At 36.7% G+C, this 22,740-nt stretch overlaps 1 protein-coding gene across 9 annotated transcripts in view; it reads right to left on the bottom strand.

Moving 5' to 3' along the window:
• Positions 1 to 22,740, bottom strand: part of POC1B (POC1 centriolar protein B) — a 143,395-nt gene that overhangs the window by 84,280 nt on the left and 36,375 nt on the right. For 8 of the 9 annotated variants that reach the window (XR_012121514.1, XR_012121515.1, XM_073213599.1 and 5 more), the window contains 6 exons: positions 17,523 to 17,630; positions 17,279 to 17,394; positions 16,042 to 16,175; positions 13,968 to 14,036; positions 12,941 to 13,093; positions 7,710 to 7,790 (listed from right to left, as the gene is read on the bottom strand). Coding sequence is in view for 7 of the 9 variants with exons in the window: in XM_073213599.1 (XP_073069700.1) it covers positions 7,710 to 7,790; positions 12,941 to 13,093; positions 13,968 to 14,036; positions 16,042 to 16,175; positions 17,279 to 17,394; positions 17,523 to 17,630 (661 nt within the window). In the remaining 2 variants the exon portion in view is untranslated. The remainder of the gene's footprint in view (positions 1 to 7,709; positions 7,791 to 12,940; positions 13,094 to 13,967; positions 14,037 to 16,041; positions 16,176 to 17,278; positions 17,395 to 17,522; positions 17,631 to 22,740) is intronic. The other variant, XM_037004806.2, reaches the window with a different exon arrangement.

Here is a 22,740-nt window from a genome sequence, read left to right on the forward strand (position 1 = left end):
ATGTTTTAAAGTGTAGGAAATGGGTACTCACTCATATGTTACTAGTGGGGAACCAAATTTTTATACACATTCTACGGTGAATTAGCCTTTTATTTTTTAAGTTCCTATCCTTTAGCTCAGTAATTCCCCTTAGGGATTATGTTTCTGGGTTCCAAATCTACCCTTCGAAACTGTTTTGCAGTGCTGAGGCTGGGTCTCTGCAAACTCCAGCTGTCTCTCACCAGCTGGCCCCCTGGTAGGCTCTGCACAAGTGGGAGAACGGAGGCCCGAGGTGACGGAGTCACCTGCTATTCCCAGTTTGCTTGCTGTGCCTGTCAGCCTCTTCCCAGCAACAGCTCTTAACACCTTCAGATATAGTAGCTACCAGCTGACCAGTGCTCCTCAGAGATCTGGGTCCAGCTCATGGGGTCTGACCTCTGATCTCCTGAGGCTGGAGGGCAAGACTTCTCCAAGCTGCTAGTTACAATCACAGAAACCTCTTCCCGGGAGACTATACTTCAAAATGTTAACAATGGCTGACTCCCAGTAATATTTTGTTTCTTGTGTTTTTGTGTGAGGTTGTATATGTTTATCATTTTTTGACTATTATTCATTCTTTGATAATTAGAAAAGTTACTGCTTTAAAAACATATACAATCACACTACACAGTGGTTAAAAACACACTCTCTAAAGCTACATGGAGTTCAAAATCCAGCTTTGTTATTTACTGGCTAGAGGACCTAGAGCAAATTCCAATGCCCAGGTTATGACCCATACAAGAAGCTGGAAAGAATCTGTTTGAGTGGATAAACACATTTTTTTTCTTTTGACAAAATCAGACTCATATTGCTTGTTATACTTTTTTCACTTGATGTATAGAGTATTAATGAAAAGTTTCAAAAATCATATTTAAAAACTTTTAAAAACATAAAAACCACACTTAACTAGATAAAGGATTTTTAACTTTTGTTTTGAGATAATTTCAAACTTGCAGAAAAGTTATAAGAATAATAAAAGGGACTCTCATTTGTCCTTCATCCAGAGTCATCCAATTGTTGATATTTTCTCCCATCTACTACATCATTATCCATATCTCTAGGTAATTATTTTCTAAAATTTTTAGGAGAAATTTTACACACCATACCCCTTTACCCCAATTACTATAGTGGGTATTTCCTAAGGATACCGTTTTCTTCTATAACCACACTATGATGATCAAAATCAGGAAATTTAGTACTGCTACTGTTATCTTATATTCACTCATATTAAATTTTTGCCAATCGTCTTAATAATAATGTCCTACATAGCAATCTTTTCCACTGAGTTGTTGTTAAACATGGCATGGCTATGTAATATTCCATTTACTGATAAACTATACTTTTATTTAACTAACACTCTTAAAGTACATTTGATTTGTGACCTTTTTTTCCGTTATTATAAATAAAGTTGGAATAAACATCCTTGAAGAGATGTCTTCGCATATCTCATTTCTTTAGGATGATTTAGGATCTTTAGGAGGATCATTCAGGATCCAGCAGAGAAACAGACATCACAACAGTTACTTTAACAGAGAGAATTTAATATAGGGAACTGTTTAAGCAGGCCTGGGAGTCTATAGAGGCTAAAAAGGAAGGATGGAGGCAAGAAGAAATAGTAAATACATGAAGCAACCACCTCTCCAGGACTGGGGGAACAAAGGAAAGAAGTTGGATTATTAGAAACTCGACACTCAGAGGCCTCTCACTTAGTTGAGATGGTTTGTACACGGGGGGGAAGAGGAATGCTCGTTAAAAAGACATTCTGAAGAGGAAGAGGGAATGCCTGGCATTCCTTCCCCACCTCCCCTGCAACTTAAAACAAACAACAAGCAACTCATGTGCTTTGGTAAAATAACCCAAACAAACACATGAAAAGTGAAATTTCTGCCACCATCAACACTGGAACCTACCAAAATTCTATGGTGATTTCAAAAGCAATTTGAAAAGTACATAATACAAGCACTGGGCTTTGAGGTGGCCATCATTATCTCAAGCAAAGGAAAAAGAAAACCCTTAGGAAGTAGGGGAAAAAAAAAAAAGAGGTCAATATACTTAAACATTCTTTAACTGTAAAAGTCAATTCGGAATTTGAATGATCGAGGTTGTTGGTTGAGTTAAAGCAACAGACTTCTGTGTGTGCTTGAGGATGTATGACTGCATACAGTGTACCTCCGACTGATGTCTGGCCATCTCAGGAAGCAGAAGCAAGGGCATTCAAAGACGCAGAAGGAATCGGCAAGGACAGCGCTGGGCCTCAGCAGCCAGTCGCCCAGAGTATGAGGGTTTTAATCTCTCTGAAGCCCTAATATGTTTTATACATCCTAGCACAAGGAACTGACTGAAAATTCAATATTAGCAGACTTGATGACTATTTCCACCAAATAATTACCTGTCAAGTGGCTAAATAAAGGAATGAACTGGCTTTATTATATAAGCAGTAGAAAATAATTCAAAACCAGACAGATGTACAGAACAGCTGAGAAATAAGTTCCCTATTTTCCATGAAACGGACAGACCCACAAAGGGCACCAAGCTCCCTAGTAAGCCATTCTCTGGGTCAGCAGCAGGAAGCTTGTCACAGGCTGACAGTCCAGGAGACAAGCGCTTTGCAGAGTGCTCCTGCAGTGATTTCCTGTGTGAAAAGCTCACTGCTGTTTTTGCATTCCTCAGGGTGCATTTCTTCTCATCTCAGAGGATGTTGCTCTTCCACAGGAAGAGGAAGGAACCAGTTGTTACTGGATGTGTGGGCTGAGAGCTGTCGGGCATTTTCAGCATACCTCAGTCTCAGCTGTGGGAACTGGGGATGCGGCTTAGATTCCCAGGCCCGCAGCAGTCAGGAGTCACAGTTTAGAAATACAGTATCTCCGGAAGTTGAAAAGCAGAAATAATACCTGGAACTTCAATGCCTCCAGTTCCCAGAAATGTGATAATTTTATAAAGGGAATTCTAGAAAGTTATTTACTCCACTGGGCTCCCAAGTAGCATAGCATGTTTTATAAAATCCTTTTGTAAAGTCTCTCTCTCTCTTTTTAACATTTCATAAAGAAAAATTTATAATCCTAAATTATTTTTGTCAATGATATAAGGACCAGTTTCACTGCACAAAGTATTATTTAAGTAGGATTTAAAAAAATTGATTTAAAATAAAATTATTGGTAAAAGAAAACATTCATTAATGTAAGCTTCCTTTTCCTGCATTCTTGAAACTGGAAAAGAAGCTCAAATTAGTAAGATTTTACTATAGTTAGATCAACACTTGAAACTTAGGATTATTATGATTTTTATTAAAAAGTATAGTTTGGAGGAAAAAAACAAAGTCTTTGATCCCCTCTGTTAATCTCTTTTTGCAGTGGTACTATCTTAGCAAATTTTACAGAGTTCTAGATCTCTTTATCCTAAAAAAAAGAAAAATTCCATGTTCCTTTAACAGACTGAAAAGTTTTAGTTGTGTTTTGGATTTTTTTGTTTAACAATCCCCAAATGTATTTTTTTTAAAGGTCAGCTGTGGCATTCACAACTATTGGTAGTTTTTATAACACATGGGTCATGATGTACTTCAAAAGCAAGGATATAATTAATTTGGAAATAGTCGATTTCCATTTCTAATATTTTCTCTCCCATCTTTAAAATAACTTGTATCTGAAAAATATATAAATGCTGTTTTTTGTATTTATAAATCCTAAGGGATCTGTGAAAACATATTTTCCCTCATTTACTTGTTGATTATCATGTATACCCTATTTTTAAAATGACTTTGATAATTTAAAAACTTCATTTCTTACAATTTCAAAGGGTGATGTTTTTAAATTATTTCTCAACTCTGATAAGAATTCCTCTTCCTACTAAGCATCTAGAGTTAGATTTAACTTTTTGAGTTGCCGGATAACAAAAAATTATTGTATCCCACTTGACATATTCATTATTGCTTGAAATGAAGACCAAAGTCTTTTAATAAAAGGGAGACCAATTGTGGAAGGCACTAGCCAATGAGTCCAGAAATTGATTCCACAAACACCTCTGTTCATTTCCTTCCAAATGCTTGGAGCAAGGCTACTGAATCAATGCCCAAAGATACCCTTAAAATGCCTGTTTCCTAAAGCTTACTATAACAAAGTTATAAATACACATACCTGAAATCACGTGCACTAAATTTATAATTCAAATGCCACCTTAAAAACTGTTGCAAAGTTTAAAACCTTAAAAAAGAGCCTCATCTATGCCCCCCAAATTTAGAGGCTGTTTATATGTAAACCCAACAATGTTAGCACACAGAAAATATGTGAAGTAGTGAAAAACAGTGAAAGTAGGGAGGTTAGTGCAACCTGACTTTCAATGATTTTTTCCTGGAAAAGGAAATGGTGAATCTAGAGATAATAAGTTGCATTATTGCCTTTTTACCCATTCAAAGTTATAGATTTTAGTTTTGAGACATTTAGGTTTGCATACACTGTGTTCTTTCAAGTAAGTCTTTCCAAATCTTTGCTTACATAAGCAGTTAGAAACTGGAATAACTGAACTAGTTACGCAATGTTGTCTAGTAACCAGGACAAACTGTTGTCACAACATCCATGGAAATACTCTTTCTGTATCTGCAATCTTTGTATGTTTGTGTATTTTGTCAATAAGTTAATATTTTTCAGAAAGCATATACCATATGACAACCTCCATGAAAGTGTGTAACCTTTTCCTTCCTAAAAATACGCTAAGGCAAAAATCTTTCTAAAAGGGAAATCAATGCCCTTTGCTAAAAAATGCAAATCTAAATGACATCTAGGAAGGAGTGTTTACCACTGTGCTTCCCGGAAGTCATAGAAACATCAGAGACTCTTGCATTGATTCAGCTGATCACTTTCCTGATTCTGGAAAACAAGATAGGAAGACCACAATTTTCTTTCTCTCAGCAACCCCTCTGCCAAAATGATGCAGAGCTAGGAGATAATCTCATCTACCCTGAGATCACTGAGGGCTGCATCTTATTGTCCCTGGGGAAAGGAGATACATTATCCCATAGCTGACATCCAATGTTCGGAAGTCCTCTTGGCTCTCTGCCTTCAAAATCCATTCAGAATCTGATCGCTTATCACCACCTCCTCTGCTACCACCTTGGGTCAAGTGGCTATTGCCTCCTGTCTGATCATTTCATTCGCTTCCTAATTAGTTTCTTCACTCCTCTCCACCACCACCCTCAGCGGATTCTCAACACAGTAGACGGAGTTACCTGTTAGATGGAAGTTAGAGCCTGTCTCTCCTCTGAAGGAAACTGGCTCCTATCTTCTCTCAATTTGACCTTCTAGCACGGTTCCTACTTGCCCAGAGTGCCTGCCTTCCCTGATATTCACAAGACCTGTTTTCTCCATTCCTTCATTCTTTACTCAATGTCACCTTTCACAGGACTCTTACCTTGGCCACACTACTTAAAACACAGCCCTCTTCCCACTCAATCACATGTACAGTTCACACCACAAATATTTTATGCAATTGTGCTTCATGCCAGAGTAGTAACAAATCTGTACACTTATGTCTGATTTGTAGTGCAAGTCCAAGAGCCAAAGAAAAGCTGTCAAGGTATAGAGGAGACTACAGATTAAGAATTATTTACCAGTAAATTAATGGGAAGGTGAACAGTTAAAGCAATTATACTTTAGTTATCTAACCAATTATCAGTAAATGAGCTAAAAACAAGATATACATATTGAAAATTTAAAGGAAAGCACTTCATAGATATTCTTTATAAAAATCTAAATACTTTATGAGCATGCATGTCTTCAGAGAATGCCCTAGTAAAATAAATAAAATTAGGAGTCATTATGCCTTGCCTAGAGGCAAGCAGCTGTCTTCCAAACTGTAAGGGAATCTACCCAGATGGGACTTCATTAGCCTAATCCCAAACCAGTTTACAGCAAATAGTTTTTGTTTTCATTTGTTTTCCTGTTTATTTTTAAGAAGCATCAAGCACACAACTCAAAGTAACAGTGGGGTCTTCCTTTTACTGATTATATATTGGGTTGAATCATGGGAAATGACTGGTATTGGACAGTTTTTGCCTTAAAAATGGCAATTTAATTCATCCTAACATTATCCCTTATGTGGATAAAAATTGTACTCTTCAGTCTTGTAGCACAACTGTAAACCCTTCCTGTGCTTATTATACAGAATCATCCTCTTGAAGTCCCACACACACTAGTCCCTGAGTCAGTGTCCTGTAACATAGACTAGTGGACTTTAGCACTTCCAGATTACCTTCCAGGGACAGAAACCCTGCTCTCTCTTGCTAGGTGGCACTTATGCCCACCTCATAGCGCACTGTCAAAATGTGGATTCCTCAAGTCATAAGGCTTTGTAAAGCTTGAAGGATACCAGAAGGGAGAGTGAGTCTCCAAGTGTGGACCAAAGATTTTTTATGATCTGTGATATGCTCTAGGCCGGGAACACACAATTTTAGTCTATTAGACCAATTACCTCACAAGGAGGCAGCAAATCTCAGAAACACCTATCTTTTGCTCCTCTCATTGCAGGGAAAAAACTCAACTCACCAAAATTTGTAAGTTTCAAGAGTATGTGTTTTGAGTAACTCATGGAACATAGATGTATTCAGTGCTTACTATAAGAATTAGGCAAGAATTAGATGTCTAGTTAATTTTTAATGTTATAATGTAAGTTATTGAAGCAGAAATGCTACTGGGGTTATTTTATAAACATGAGACAAGACCACAGACTCACTTCCGGTACTAGTTGTCACCACTGATCTGTGGACTTCTTTAGCAGTCAGCCTCCCAGTTGCCTCCCCTGCAGGGGCTTCTCATGTGTCTCTACAAGCCTTCTATGCCTCACATTAACACTGAAAGGACTCCTTAACAAGTGCAGTTCTTTCCGGTACAGGACAGACTCAAGATGAACTAGAATTCCTCAATAATAAACACAATTCTTGAGATCTACTGGAGAGTTTGTAATGTCATAATGTCAAGTGGGGTTTTTTTGTTTTTCTTTTCTGGCCATGCATTAATAATTTACCCAAATATTTCACTATACTGACACCATCGCAGTAGCAGTACCAAAGAGCATGCATTCCTCCCCTTTGTTCTTATGACTAGTTTTGTACTGACCAGCAGAATCAACGGTAGCAACGATCTGCCTTCCAAAGATTAACTCTCAAACTGAAAGGCTGAAACTCTCAGTCTCTCAAAACTTTGGATACATTGAGTAAATAAATTATATTTATGTGATTTTTATAAACAAAATTACAAGTATTAGAAATACTTAATTTCTGGATAATCCATCAAGGATTATCAAAGGGAAATGACTCCTTTCCTTATATCTTCTAAGAACACTGGAATTTTAGGACCTCTAAAATGCAATCAACAAAGAAGAAAATGTGTTCCGTGGCAGCAAGTGAAAGGTCACCTGGGCGGCAAGTTAACAGATGAAACAGTCAGTGTGGATTAGACTGAGCTCAAGGTCATCAAATTAAAAGCTTTTCTGGAAATTGGTGCTGCTCCCCCTTGTGGCTATTAGACGCACCTCCCCCTTGTGGCTATTAGACTTGTAAGTATATGAGTTTTTGTACAAGGTTTTTTCTGTGCTAAACTGTTAGGATATTTAGCTCACTTTTTATTCCCTCTTCCACACACTTCTTAAGGAAAATGGATTGTGCCCAATAATTAAATACCACTTAAATGTCAAAGAAAACTTACTGTGGTAGAATCAAAAGAAAGGATATCCACAACAGGGGGTGTAGAGGTCTGCAAATCCATTACCTCAAGCTTTGGATTAATCTGTGTGTATACATAAGGAATGTTAATATTAGATTTTTATACCATAAGAAACTGGATTCCATTTGTAACAACCTAGAGGGTACTTCCTAATATGGCCTAAAATTAAAATATATTGGTATATTCGTTAAAATGGATGGAAAATTTTTAAATGAAATATTAGTCTATCAAATCTATCACTGTATAAGAAAAGAGTATCATGACCAACCTGAATTTATCGCGGGTAAAAACTTGATATTACACTAGAATACCAATAAAGTTCACTTAGGAAGGAGATTCTAAAATAAAGTAAAATGACCCACCACCAAAGATGCAGAAAAAAATTCTAGCGAGTTCATTAAGAAAAGGAAATAAAAGGTGTTAAGATGTAAGAATTGAAACAGAATAAATAAAAAAGTGTCATTCATATATAATTACAGGTGGAGAAATCCCAGGAGAATCTATTGCTAAATCATTACAACTAATAAAAGAGTTTACTATACAAAATCAATATACAAAACCAATTGCATGTCTGTACTTCAACACACAGAAAATGTAAATTTTAAAAGACATCATTTACAGTACCACAAAAATTTAAAATACATCAGAATAAACATACAAAGATGTATAAGACCTCTATGGGAAAAATAATAAAACTCATGTAAAGAAATTAAAGAAGGCTTTAAGTAATAGAAAGCTATGAAGCAGAGCCCTGTATACATGGAAAATAAATATAAAAGAAAAATAGTACCACAAATCAACAGAGGAAGGATGATTTATATTTGAAGAAACTATGGATCCTTGCCTAACATTACATACAAAGGTGGACAGCAGATAAATTAGAAACCTAAATGTTATGTTAAAACTATGAAATAAATAGAAGTAAATGTAAAGGGTATATCTGTGACATGGGAATGAGGATATCTTAAAAAGTGCAAAAGCAAAGCCATATAAAAATAATTGACATGTCTGATTATATCAAAATTAAAGATTTCTGTTAAAAATGGACATCACAAAGCTAATAATACTGATAATGATACAGAAGGAAATATTGTGATGTCTAAAAGTGAAAAAAGGAGTCATCTAAAATACATAAGAAAAACTTACAAATCAATGTGAAAAGGATAAGCAATCACAAGAAAAAAAATTATAGACGAGAAAGCCTACCAGCTAATCAGCATATGGAGAGATTTTCAGGAACAATCTCTCAGAAAAGAGAAGATTAAAGTAATACCACTTAACACCTACTAGGTTGCAAAAACTAGAAAGCTCAATTATGCCAACATTGTGTACATGGCAGCATTTCTTGTAATGGCAAAAAACAAAAACTAGAAGTCCCCAAATGTTCATCAGCAGTAGAGTAGATACATAAATCACAGGAATCACTACTGTGGTAAATTCATTGGAATCGTATACAAGAGTGAAAAATGAATTTAATACAGTTATGTGCAACAACATATGAATGTAGGAACTCAGAATCCATAAGCATAGATCTCAGAATTTTAATGTTAAGTGAAAAAGCAGGTGATAGAAAAGTGTACTCAGAATGATGATTCCATTTATATGAAGTCTAAAACCACCCTAACTAAATAACATCTAATCATAGCATCAAACATACAGTAAATTAAAAAGAAAAGCAAGGGAATAATTAACTAGAGTGGCAACTACTTCTGAAGGAGGTTATTTCAGAACTTGAGAAGACCAGCAAAATTAAAGATATCATCACCATATCATCACCAATTATTTACTAACCATTACAAATATAAGAAGTAAATAAAGGGCAACAAAGATAGCAAATGAATGGTACCAGTAATAAGTGTGTTAAAGAACCTCCAAGAAATGGCTGACTGAGAACCAGTTCATGAGAAAGGCTTCCAGTACAGGAAACAGGGCTTAAGATGGCTCCTTTTAAGAAGTTTCAGAAAACAAAGAGACAGAGATAAGGTAAAGAGCATTCCTGAACAGAGAGGCAGAATACTGACATGATACTTTTGCACAGGGTAGCAATAAGAGAGGCTGGCAGGGGTCAGACTGTGAAGGGTAAAGGAGTGGAGAAGGCACAGAAAAATGGGAGGCTGAGATGTGCTTTAGAAATATGAATCTGACAGAAATAGAGCACCAAGAATAAAGCAGGGAAAATAGTGAGGAATACCCCTGTGACAGTCTGGGACTGTGATGATCAGGGTTGAGACTATGATAGGAGAAGTGGAACGGCTTTAAAAGCACTTATCACATCTGATGGGTACAGCTGTAGCTTTGGAAATAGTAGGAAGCTTTTATAATTGTTCTGCAATTGTGTTAGAGGTGGAGGTGTACATGCCCAATGATCCCTGCTATGGTAAAGAAGGAATTAGGACGTTTCAGCCTGCCAACACCGTTGTTTCTTCCTGGCCATTCCATAGAGCAGAAAACACAGCTCTCTCCTCGCAGCTCTGAGTCCAGAGTTGGGGTAAATATAAGAAATCCGAGGATGATTCACTTTCGTTTCAGTCTTAGGCTAGCTGTCCAAAGAGATTGCCTGCAGACATTTCATTCTCTTTTATCTACTGCCACCTAGTGTAGATAAGAAATTCTTTACTTAGGAAAAATGCAATCTGTTTTTACCATCTGAAATTGGAACTACTCAAAAAATCCAAGCTACATACTATCTCTTATAGAGAAATCCTTGAGCTTCTATAGGTGGGAAACTCTTGATGTAATGGTATTTTATTGCAATGTGGTACAAGCTGCTGCCACATACATTAAATGGAGCAGGAGATTGTTACAAAGTAAAACTTTATAGAGTATAAATGTTGACAACAGTTCTTTGCTAGCTAACTTCTGGGAATACAAACAATACCTTCTAGCTCTCCATCTTTATTAAAGAGAAGAACCTTTTAATAACTATAGTTTTCTGGAAATGGAGGGGGCTGGCTGCCTTTGGAGGGGCTGAGTTCTCCATCACTGAGAAAAAACTTTAATCCAGCAAATTAAATATTTCAAAGACAAATTTACTAATCATAAATGAACACCATACAACTGCTATTCTGGTTCATACTATTCTATTCTAGGCGATATCTATAAGCTACTACACTTTCAGCTCTATGAGGGATCCACAGACATTAACTTCAAGTCTTTAAAAAACAATTTGATATTTGACAATAATTTATTTATAATATTAAAGATGTCCTCTGTCCCAAAAACTTTATACCCTGGCTTTATTATGACATTTTTAAGAAAAAAGTAATGAACAGTGAGTTGTTCATATGCAGAACCCTACCATTTCACTAGCACTTTATATCACAGGATCACAAGATGTTTTACAAATGCTAAGTCATATTGTGCGCTTAATTCAGGCAGCCATGAGTGCAATAATTGAAACTGGGTACCCACAGGCTGATTTTCTTGAGGCAACAAACATAATTCAGTCACAATACCCAACATTCTGTACAGTATAACTGAGGTTCTAATTTCAAGACAGATCAGTTCTTAATAGGTTTTTAAGTGTAGATGTGAAAAATGCAGTTGAGAGTGGCTTTGCATGGCCTGGGTTATCCTGACCACCATCCTGCCTTAGCACAAAGCAACCCAGCTGGTTTTACTGCCTTCTGGCTGCATTGTCAGAGCAGAGCTACTCAGAAGACTTGTTGACATTTTAAAGAAAGTCCAGCATTCTTAAATGGTCTTGGGCTGATAGTAAATCACAGAGAAAACGGCTTGAGTCTCCAACATTTCAGCGTCATGATAATATCACTGAGTTAGGAGTAAGGACCAGGGTTCAGACTGCAGCTCTGTCCCCCACTCCTCTGGGAAGGTGGCTGACCGGGCCAGCCAAGCCACAGAATGCTAGAAGGAAAATACCAAGAGTCAAACACCAGCGTGGATAAAATGAGAAAAGGAAACTCAAATGAAATTCAAATATATTTCACATATATTTTATGTAAATACATATGATTACAGCGGATCAACAAATACATCTATAATGTTGAAAATGCGACAAAAAATGAAAGAATAAAATGATACAATAAGTAGCATGAAGTAGTAAAGCACAATGGTAAATACTTAGAAGAACAGAAAGAGTCAGAAGTCAGAAAGGGCAAAAATTGCAGCAAAGAACTCCAAATAAATACACCAAGGGAAAACTAGGTCAGAAATCCTAAAATGCACCTGGATTAAACAAAATCTAGAAGACAGCCCAAAAAACTTAAACATTTGAAAACTTAAACTACACACACACACAACCTGAGACTAACAGTAACAGAAAAGACCAAGAGCAAGGAAACCAAAGTGCAGGAACGCATGGGGTGGGAGGCAGTAAGACCCTGGGAGGCAGAGGAGCCACCGCGTCACAGTGCAGGAGGCAACCGTGGACTGACTCGGGACTTAGTCTTACAACTCGAAACAGCTACTTAAAAGGGAAGGCAAGACTCTGTTGATGAAAAAGTTTTAGGTAAACAGCTAATAACGACTTCTAATATCAGCTCTTGGAAGAGAAAAGGGCTTAAGGAGAATCACGCAAAATAGAAAGAAACAGATCATCACCAGCTAAATATACGACGAAGAGGAATTTTCTTCTGTGACGAAGAAGAATGCTTTAATCTATAGGACTTAAGAGAACTTGCCAGCAGAAGCCTACAGTTAAATATGTACTTATATATTTGAAAATATATGTAGGCAAACAGTAAAATGACCTCAATGATTAGGCCTGAATCTCTTTTTACTGCCATGAGACTTTTGTGTGTGTATTTTTGCTATAAAAATATAAGGCTTCAAGATACCTATTTCAATAGCTGCTATAAAAACCCTTGCCCTTTAGCCCTGTCCTCAGGGCAGCTGTCCCATGAGCTCCCGAAACGTGTCTACATGTCTAGAACATGAAGCTATTTCAAACTTCACAGCCACCAGAGGCCTTAGGTCTGCTTTCTCATTTCCTATTACTATTAACACAGTTTTCAGTTTTATTTTCAGGCCTTCAACAAGCAAATATGAAAGGCTTGAGCATTATGACATGCCACTGTATGTACGGCTTTATTTTGTTAGTAAAAATAATCGTCACTTCAAGTGTTACTGTTCTAAGACAGGACTTGGTTTTATATAATTGAGTCTAACTGAGCATAATTTCAAGCATCGAGTTGATCAATAGCCCCAAAATGTTCACTTACAAAGAGTAGGACAAATATGCACAAAGTACTCACTTCAACAGTCTCAGTTTTTCCCTTATGGGGATGCGATGTTCTTGGGTAGATATCATGAAGATGTGGTGGTGAATCAAAATGTAATCTTTTGAGATTTCTTTTAATAATATCTTTAGAGTTAAATTCATCAAAGTTAGTCCTCCATAGTAAGACCTGTAAAAAATTAATCATGTTGGTAATTATTGACTTACATGTACAAACAACAGAACTGGTTTTTTAAAGAAATCAGTCTGCAGAATCGTCCCTCACAGTAGTCAGAAAGACATGATATATATTTTTTCCAGCAATGTTATTACTTCTCATTACTTTTTTTATGGGGAGGAGGGAGAGATTCGGCACTTTGAATTGCTTTCACGTCCAGTTTAAAATTTGTATTAAGAAAATAACGTATTATCTTAAAATCTTCTTATTTTTTTCAAAGCCTGAAACCATGTTTTTGGCTTGTATTAAGAAAATAACGTATTGTCTTAAAATCTTCTTATTTTTTTCAAAGCCTGAAACCATGTTTTTGGCTTGTATTAAGAAAATAACGTATTATCTTAAAATCTTCTTATTTTTTTCAAAGCCTGAAACCATGTTTTTGGCTTGATAGTTAGTCTACCTTATTCAGTAAATCTGGCTATGAATGACTTTTTTCATTTTAAGTAAATGCAGATTTGCTGTGTAAATACTTTATATTTGCCTTCTTCAAGAAGCTAACATCTGACAGATAGACACAGATAAAAGACTAGTCATATTTCAACTGAAAGTGCCACACCCATGCTGGGCATCTAGGGAGTGTCTCTTACATGTATGATTAAGTATAAAGATAAGCAAAAGAAAATAACTGCTATTTGAATTCCAAAAAGTATCTGAACTGACTCTATTTCAGCTATAAGATAATAGACTTCCTGGCATTAACTTAAAATGCTAATTCATTGATAATCATGTTAACATAAAGAAACTAGCAAGTTGTAAAGATCTTAACTAAGGTCTTGAATTCCTTCAGCCTAACCAAATCAAAGGGGGAGCTGAAAGATTTACAAACCTGTGCATCCGTACCTCCTGATGCAAATAGCTCTCCACCTTTTGAAAATGAAACAGTAAAGACAGGCCCCTAAGAAATAAAGGGAGAGAAAAGAAGAAAGCACTTGATATTTTCTCATGGCCAGGGAGACTGTATTAATTTTTCACCCTAATTATGTACACTATGCAGTAAGTCTGATAGAACACACCCAGGTGCTGGCAACTAGTGCAGGCAGAGTAAAGGTAATCAAAGAACCATGCCAATTATATTAAAACACATCAAAACTATACTAAATAAAAAGGTAATACTAATAAAAATAAGAAGATACTCTTTTTTTTCCTTTCATAGAAAAGTTTGTACATGTGTAAGCTGATAAGAATTTCTGTTGAGAATTTCTGGCTTTGGACTCCGTATTCAACAAATCACGAGCAGAAACTGCATGGTAACTGTAGGAGACGAGCAGGAGGCTACAGGACCAAAGGCCATACCCGTCTCCACCACAACAGGCCTCACTGAGTCCTCCCTTCATGTGGGCAACAGTGAACTACCAAAAATTCTAAAAGCAGGACACAGACAGGAGGAAAACTGTGACAGGTAAAAATTTAAATCACAATTGTGAGAACAATGAGCTGGAGTAAGAATGAATGGCTGGAGGCCAGTGAGGAAATTATGGCAGTTATCTGGGTTAGAGGTCATGACAACTTGAAATTGAGCAATGACAGTGGAGCTGGAGAAGACTACCCCTGGCACAGCCAGAAGGTCCAAAGCCTCAGGGTCAATTTTCAGTCCATGTAAGGTAATTATTTCTCATCTCAAAAACATTAGTATAGTATATTTGTTTTTAGTATGTCCTTAATCTGTACCAGAAAATTTGGGGGAAAGAAAACATCGTCTATTTTTCAAGTAGATCATACCACAGACTTGGGTAATTACAGCCTCATAAACACCTTCACCTCCAGACTATGAAAATTCCATCTCTGTGTATAGCATTTCTCTCCTAAAATATTGTGTTTGTCTTTTTTTCTATTCTGACTTCTTCCATGGATATTTTATTCCTTGGCCACTTTGACTGGTTGTTTATTCTGCCTAAATCCATGGATACACATATATGTAAGCTGGTTAGTGTCCATTTCTGCTTCACTCCAACACAGCTGCAGAACAATAATAAGACAAAGCAAGAAGCCAGGCAGGATATTTGAAGGCAGAAAAAACCCCTTTTCCCCTAGATCACAAAACACATTCTATTTCCAAATTTAAACAGCTTATACTTGATTAAAAAGTACCTACTCTATCTTTAAAAAAAATGACAATGCATTCTAAAAAATTTAGAAAAGTCTGAATATAAACCCAGAAAGGAGAAACAGTTTATAGTTTATACACTTGAAAGTTTCCTTTAGAGCATTATATGCTGATGTGTGTGTTACCTGCCTTCCCCATTGGGTTCTAAACAGAAATAAGACAAAAGAGTATCTTTCTTACAGATAAACCTTTGTACAGAGAAGATGTGGCTTTATCTGTGGACAAATGGGCTTTCTAGGACTGAATCCCAGAATAGGTCAGATTCGAGTACCCAGTCACAGGCAGGACTGTACAAAGGTGGGCCTCCCAGAGAAATATCAGAGGAAAATAGTGAGGACAGGCTGCCAAAGTAGAAGTCTCTGGGCTTTACTTATCAAGTTTCCCCTTCTACAGTCAGCAATCAGATTAGTGAAAGGAGTGAGGGGATGTAAAAGGCTCAGATGTTAGAGTGAGTGGGACAGGTTCCACATAGCAGAAAGACCAGCAGTAAGAAGAAAACTTACCTCTCACCATCTAACATGTCAAAGCCACACTGCATACTGATGAAGACAGCTGGAAATGAACTTAATGGCCAGTGACAAAAATGGCCATTTTAATGGCCATTGATTTTGGCATGAGTTACAATAAATAATATCTATAAGAATTTCTAGAGGATAATAATACAGCCTTAGAAGCAAAAATTTTTTGTAACAGCAGCAATGTGTGCTATGCTTAGATAAATAATAAAGTCATATAATAAAATGGACCAAAACTTTAAAATGTATATTATTTAAAAGAAAAGTCTTAAAGTTAATACCGTATGTCCTTGAAGTGTATATATGAGCCTTCCTTCTAAGAGATCCAGAATCTTAAGTGTACCATCTGAAGAAGCCGTGATGAGATAGTTACCCGAAGGATGGAATGACACACAATTAACTCCGCCACTGTGAACTGAATTGCAGAAAATGAAAGCAAAAAGTTCAGAGAACAATTCTTAATTCTAAAGATGTCCCTTTGCCTTTTTAGCAATACTAGGTTGAAAACAGTAATAAATTAGGTGCAATGTATCCACAACACCAAAATTCCATATAGCTCACTACGACAAACAAAGTTGTATGATGCAAACAGGTTGGCATCATACAACTTAAGCTTCCAGCTAACGAGACAGAATAGCTTTAAGAATGAGAGTGTGCTGTGGAAAGACGATCTTCTTAACCACATAACTATAAAGTCTTCAGATATATTACTAACAGTTGATTACCACTAGCCTTAAACTAAATTTAATAACCAATTAGTGGCTTGGGACTAAGGTAAAGAGTGTGGAGATATATTTGACAGTGTTGCCAGCTTGAGAATTCACTTCTGGAAACCACCCTCCCAGTGGGAGGCAGTATAACACAGCAATCAAAAGGTTTTACAACACAGTTTGTAAACAGAAAGACCCAAGTCAGTTTTACCATTTTTTTAGCAAGTTATTTACCTTTTTTAAGACTCAACTTCCTTATCTTTAAAATAGGGGTAATAATACTACCTCTTAAGGCTGTTATGAGGATTTAGTAGTGTCTGCTACATGGTATTATATTTCCTGAGAAAGGGAAATGTGGATTTAACAAATCCAATAAAAACCAAGAAATCATTTCATTCTCTTTTAGCTTCATACATAGGCACAGTAGGACATTGTTTTCTACCAATTATAGTATCTATGTATGCTCACATAACTCTTTCTATTCAGAATTCAGAGTCAGTTTCTATCCTTGACTGGTCATATAATAATGCAGATAGCCAGAAAGGGGCAATCTCACAGTGACTTTTTTTCTTTTTACAGAAAAGGTCCTGGCATATTTTTTAAGGTCCCTCCACCTCCCTCACCACTCTGACACCTTTCCAGCTTTCCGGTCCACGCTGTTGACTGGGGCTGACTGTTCTCTGGTCAAAGGCAGCCCATGACTCTTATTAAGAGGGCCATAAAAACAGAGAAGGATACACTGTCAGTTTAAGAGTTTTCCAGAGAAGCCCATGCAACAGCTGCATATTTCTATTATGGAAATTGTTACCTTGATAATGCTGAAGTAATTTGTTCACTCTTATATCCCACAGTTTCACAGTGTGATCAGAACCTGCTGAAGCTATGTATGTACCGTTAGGATTAAAATCCACATAATTTGCAAACCTACGAAGAAAGAATGGGATAGTCTAATATTCTGATTTCTTTATCTTCATTTTTCTTTATTTAAATTTTAATAGTTAAATGTTTCCTTAGGGTACTAATCCATACAAATGCAAAGAGAATAGACTTACCCTATAGAATCGGAGAAGTTACTAACACACTGCTTATTTGTGGTATCCCAAATTTTAATAGTTTTATCCTCACTACATGATACAATTAGTCTTCCATCAGGTGAAAATCTGGAAAGCACAAGAAAGATCATTTTTGTGAAAGGCTCCTGATGCTTCACACCACCCCTACCCCTATCACACACATGCAAGTCGGGCTATACACATGGAACACCAGAGACCAGTTACCGTACCATGCAGCAAAGTCATTCTGCAGACAACACCTTTCCAAGTAAAAATAAGCACAGCGAAGGACCCTGAGAGACCACAAAAAAGGTCCAAATATACTGGAGACTAACCAAGTTTCTTTTTTCCTTTTATTCTTTTATTTAAATAATTTAATTTTGTGGCATATGCTTGAGGTCTCTGATTCAACTCTGCTGTCCTTCCAAGATAGTACCTGGTTGTGTTTTTTTTTTTGCTGCCATTTTAGTACCTTTTTTTAGTAAGTATCCTTTATTTCTTCTTTCTATTTCTGTCATTTTCCATGTTATTCATAGAACCCAGAAGAGCCTCTATTACTCACCCTACCAACTCTGTAAAGAAGCCTTTTGGAAGAGAAGGATTGGTGTGTTGAGAATTAACATTACATGATATCACCAGCAAGAGAAGAAACGCCCCAAGCCTGTAACTTCCTGTACTTGAGGAGGCCAGAAAGCTCCCCTGGCCTGAACATAGGGTGACTCACTTACAGAGCTGAAGTTCCTTCACAGACACACCCATCACCTACAGGTCCAGTTAAAAAACAAATGAGAAAATTCTCAGACATCTTGTCTACTGCTTTTATGCTCTCACTTCTTTTAAGATCCAACCCTAGGTTCTTTATTCCAAGTGCATTTTTAGACTAGACAAGCAGAAGAACAAGAATTTAAAGAAAATTTTAGACTATTAGGAAACTATGAATAGTATCTTTGTTATTAACAATTTAGCAATAACAAAAACCAAAAAAAGACAGATTTGGGTCATAGACTGATGATGTTTCAATTTGTAGTTTCCCACTACGCCCAGATTACTATAAAAGTCATCAGTTAAGGGTGTGGATTATAATGGAAGGTTTTTGTGCTTGCTTACTCCTTTCTCCTCCCTTCCAGTTCTTAAGGCTAACCTCAAAATAATTCTTACTGAGAAACTTTGAATCTGGCATTTATGCATTCACCAAATTAAAAAAAGGACACAGAGGCATAATTCAGTTCTAAGCAAAATAATCTTTAAAAATATCTTCCATGCTGGGTAGTTCAGCTTGATTTCATAATATAATATTCTATTAATCTTTACATCTAGGAAATATGTGAGAAAGATTCAGATATGAAGGGCAATATTATAGAAATGCTCCAAATAGATGAAACTTATTGTACGTAGACCACGGGGAACAAAAACGTACTCAGTATCCCTATGAAAATAAACTCTGCATAGTAAGTAAGTGCAAAGGAATTAAATTGTGTTTCTTAATAAGCCATCCTTTAAAAAATTACCTAATGTGAATATTTTAAATGATAAAAATATTTCTAAGAGATGACCTGACTCTTACATTAAGAGAACAATGATGATCATATAACTTCTAACTGGGTTATTAATTTTAAGACTGGTAAGAGGGTATAAAATTTCCACTGAGACATTAACAGATTTCTAAGTCTCAAATCAGTGCTATCCAACCACCCTTTAAAACTATAATGTGTCACACCAAGATGGATATTACATTAGTCAATAGTGACTAATGAATCAGCAGACACAGATTGTCTACAAAGTCTGTGGGAAGTTAGCTACTGAGGGAAGTTAAACTACTATTCAATCCCTTAAAATGTATTGGTACTCATTTGAGAAAATGAGGAAACTCTTGAACTGCTTTCTAGAAAAACTAGCTCACATGTCCTTGAGAGTAGCCAAGTTATACAACAGGGGTTCTTTAACCAGGACTCTATGGAGCTCCTGAAACTGTATGTAATATTATATGTGATATGCAATCACAGAGTTCATTGTCCATTAGAGAATCAATGGGGACCATGCACCAAGAGAAGTTTTGAAGTGTTTTCATAAGAAGTCAAAATTTTCCTTTGGATATTTCTTTCCTTCCCTTTCTGTCTCTTTCTGCTTCCCTTTCTCCTTCTCCTTTTCTTTCTTCTTTTCTCTTTTTTTCTAACAGGAGAAAAAAAATTAATTATATATGTGCGGGGAAGCCACAGACATGGGTTCCAAAGACAGGGAGAATGAAGTCTATATGCCATCCTGAACCAAGGACAAGGGGCTAGAGGTCGGAGACTTCAGGTCGGAGACTTCAAAGGAAAAACGAAGCAATTCACAGGGATAGGAAAGAGTAAATGTTTGGTAAACAAAATACTTGATGGGCCACACTGAAACAACAACTGGGTACAGAGCAGAATGTTAACAGACTTTGTCATACTCCTCCCTGTCTCTACCCCTAGGTTGCCCTATGGTATAGCTTTCTGTGGTGACAGCTCACCTCCTGGAGTGGTTCCTCCATCTAAATCCTTTTTATGGAGTTGTGGGGGTCCTTTGGATATTTCTCATTGGGCTAAATATCCTATAAAAATACATTTGCAGCCCTCGGGGCTCTGAGACCAAACAGAGTGGACCCCATTCCATGTCCCTTTAAGAAACAAAACTTCAGTAAGAGGAACTCTGAAGCCAGCAGCTATTCAATAGAAGGGGGAAGCAGTAAAAAGCAGTGGAAATAAGACTACTCCATCAGTAGAGAGTCCTGCATTCTAGGGCCAATTCCGCAACAGCCCAGCTATGCAACCTTGTGAAACCCACAGCCACCCTGGCCACTGTTTCCTTTTTGTATAATGAGGAGTTTGGATTGCATTCAGACCTAAAACTTTCATAGACTCATTTAAAAAAATGTTGGCAGTCTCAGAGTTTGCTTTGATGGGATTTTATGTTTACATACTGAAGGTGAAGTTCAAGGCAATAAGCAAAATATTTATGTTTTTTTAAAGTGTTGGTCAGCATTAGAAGAGAGCCCATCTGTTGATTGCAATAACAGGATTCATTCCTGCAATTGCTGAGAGACAAAAAGCAGATGAGAGAGAAAACGATGTAAGTGTGCCATGGAACATGCTCATTATTTGCTGGGTCACTGACCATTTACACGCTCAGACTTCTTTCCTGGGACCTCCACCTCTAACTACAACTGTCTACTGGGTGTCTCCTCTTGGACACCCTGAGGTGCCTCCAACTCCCAACTTGACCAAATTTGAGCTCCCCGTCTTCCTCCCCACACTGCTCCTTCTCCACTGTTACTTTTCTCAGTAAGTGGTTTCTCAAGCCAGAAACCTAGGAGTCAAGCTTGATTCCTCTCTCCCCTCCACTCCCCCACATTTCAATCGACTATCTAGCGCTCTTCAAACCACAGTTGGCCATACTGCTTCCATTCTCCACAATCAACAGAAGTCATCTTAAATCTTAAATCAATTTTGTCAGATTAAAACCCATCGGTGGTTTTGCAATTCCCTTGGGAAAATGTCCCACAGCCTTGCCACACTGTCACCAGGCCCTCCAGGATCAGCCCTGCTGTGTCTTCTCTTCATCACCCTGCTCTTCCCGACACTGTCCCTCTTCTCACAGGTCCCTGCTCTTGCCTCAGGCCTCTCCTCACATGCTGTTCCCTGTGCCTCAAACACTGGCCGCTACTCTTTACCTGGCTTAAAATACCTAAGAGGACTTATTTCATCCTGTGAGTCTCCCTCAGTGCAGCCCCTGCAGTAGGTGGGCTCCTCAGCTTCTTCTTAGAGTAGCTCATATTCATACTTAAAACCAAGTGCTGTTTGATTCTCTAGAACATAAGCTCCAAGAAGAGAGATACTATATCTGTCTTACTCATGTTGTAGCCCAGGCACAGTGTGTGTGGCACAGAGTAGGTCCTTAGAACATATTTAGGGCATTAAAAAAAAAAACTTCTTAAGGGAATTGGAACTAACTTAATATTACAGCCAATGAAAGTTGATGTTTAAAATCTTACGCACTGTGAAGGTCTTAATGCCACTGAACTGTATACTTAAAAATGATTAAAATGGTAAATGTACAGTATATGTATTTTACCACAATAAAAAAAGTCTTTGCAATTCAGATGGTCAAAGATCACTTGTAACACTACCAATAACTCAAAATTAAAAGCAGATTTTTTCCCTAAAACTTAATGTTGGAAAAGCAATAATGTTGGAAAAATTGCCTCAATAGACTCTACTTATTTTTGACTGAGGATACCATAAAGAAATATACTTTATCCCACAATATACATTATCTTAAAAAACACAGGGCTACAATAATTTTAACTTTTAGAAAAATTCTCTTGCCACTAAAAGGTGATAATATTTCTCACCTACATATGTATTTCAAATGATAAATGTTTTCTTCATTGTTCATTAAAGAAAAAGTGCTTGTTTAAAAAATGGGTAATACAATAAGTAAAAAATGTCAATAATTCCATTACCCAAACAAAATTACACTTAATATGTTGTATATAATGGGTATTTTAACTATCATTCATACATAGATCTTTTACATTATAATACTAAATTCTCAATTTTGCACTTTCTCCCTGCACATAAAAGGTACTTTCATGTTATTACTTGCATATACTGCCCTTTTAAAGGCTACACAATAGTTTAAATTTATTTAATCAGCTTTCTTTACTTGGAAAAACTGGTTCTTTCCAATTACTCGCTAATATAAATTATACTGAATGCAATATCTTGCATACGAAGCTTTTTCCTTTGAATATAAAAGCGTATTTACTTAGGATAAATTTCCAGTTGTAGAATCACTGGAACAAAGACTCATGATATATTTTGCAAACTGACTTCTAAAAAGACTATGCTAACTTATATTTTAAAATCATGAATGTATTTCCCAACAGAAAGCATATTTAAAAAAAAATATTTCTGTGAATTAAAATGCATGGTCATAAACAATGGTTAGTTCTCTGGGCCACATGGAATGCATCTGGGCTCCAAAAACAAGCACATATTAAGTACTGGGCACACATGGATAATTAAGTGCATGGTATACATTTGAAATTCAAACACTAAAGGGAGAAACAATTTCTCTGCTGACCCTCTACATTCATTTAAATACACCGTCCAGGCACTGGGAGGAAGAGCAGTATCACCTGGACAACCTTAAGTGTTTAGTTGTTTAATTCATCTACAAACTTTGTAAATGT

The sequence above is a fragment of the Manis javanica genome, chromosome 10, assembly GCF_040802235.1.
Source record: "Manis javanica isolate MJ-LG chromosome 10, MJ_LKY, whole genome shotgun sequence".
NCBI classification, from domain to species: Eukaryota; Metazoa; Chordata; class Mammalia; order Pholidota; family Manidae; genus Manis; species Manis javanica.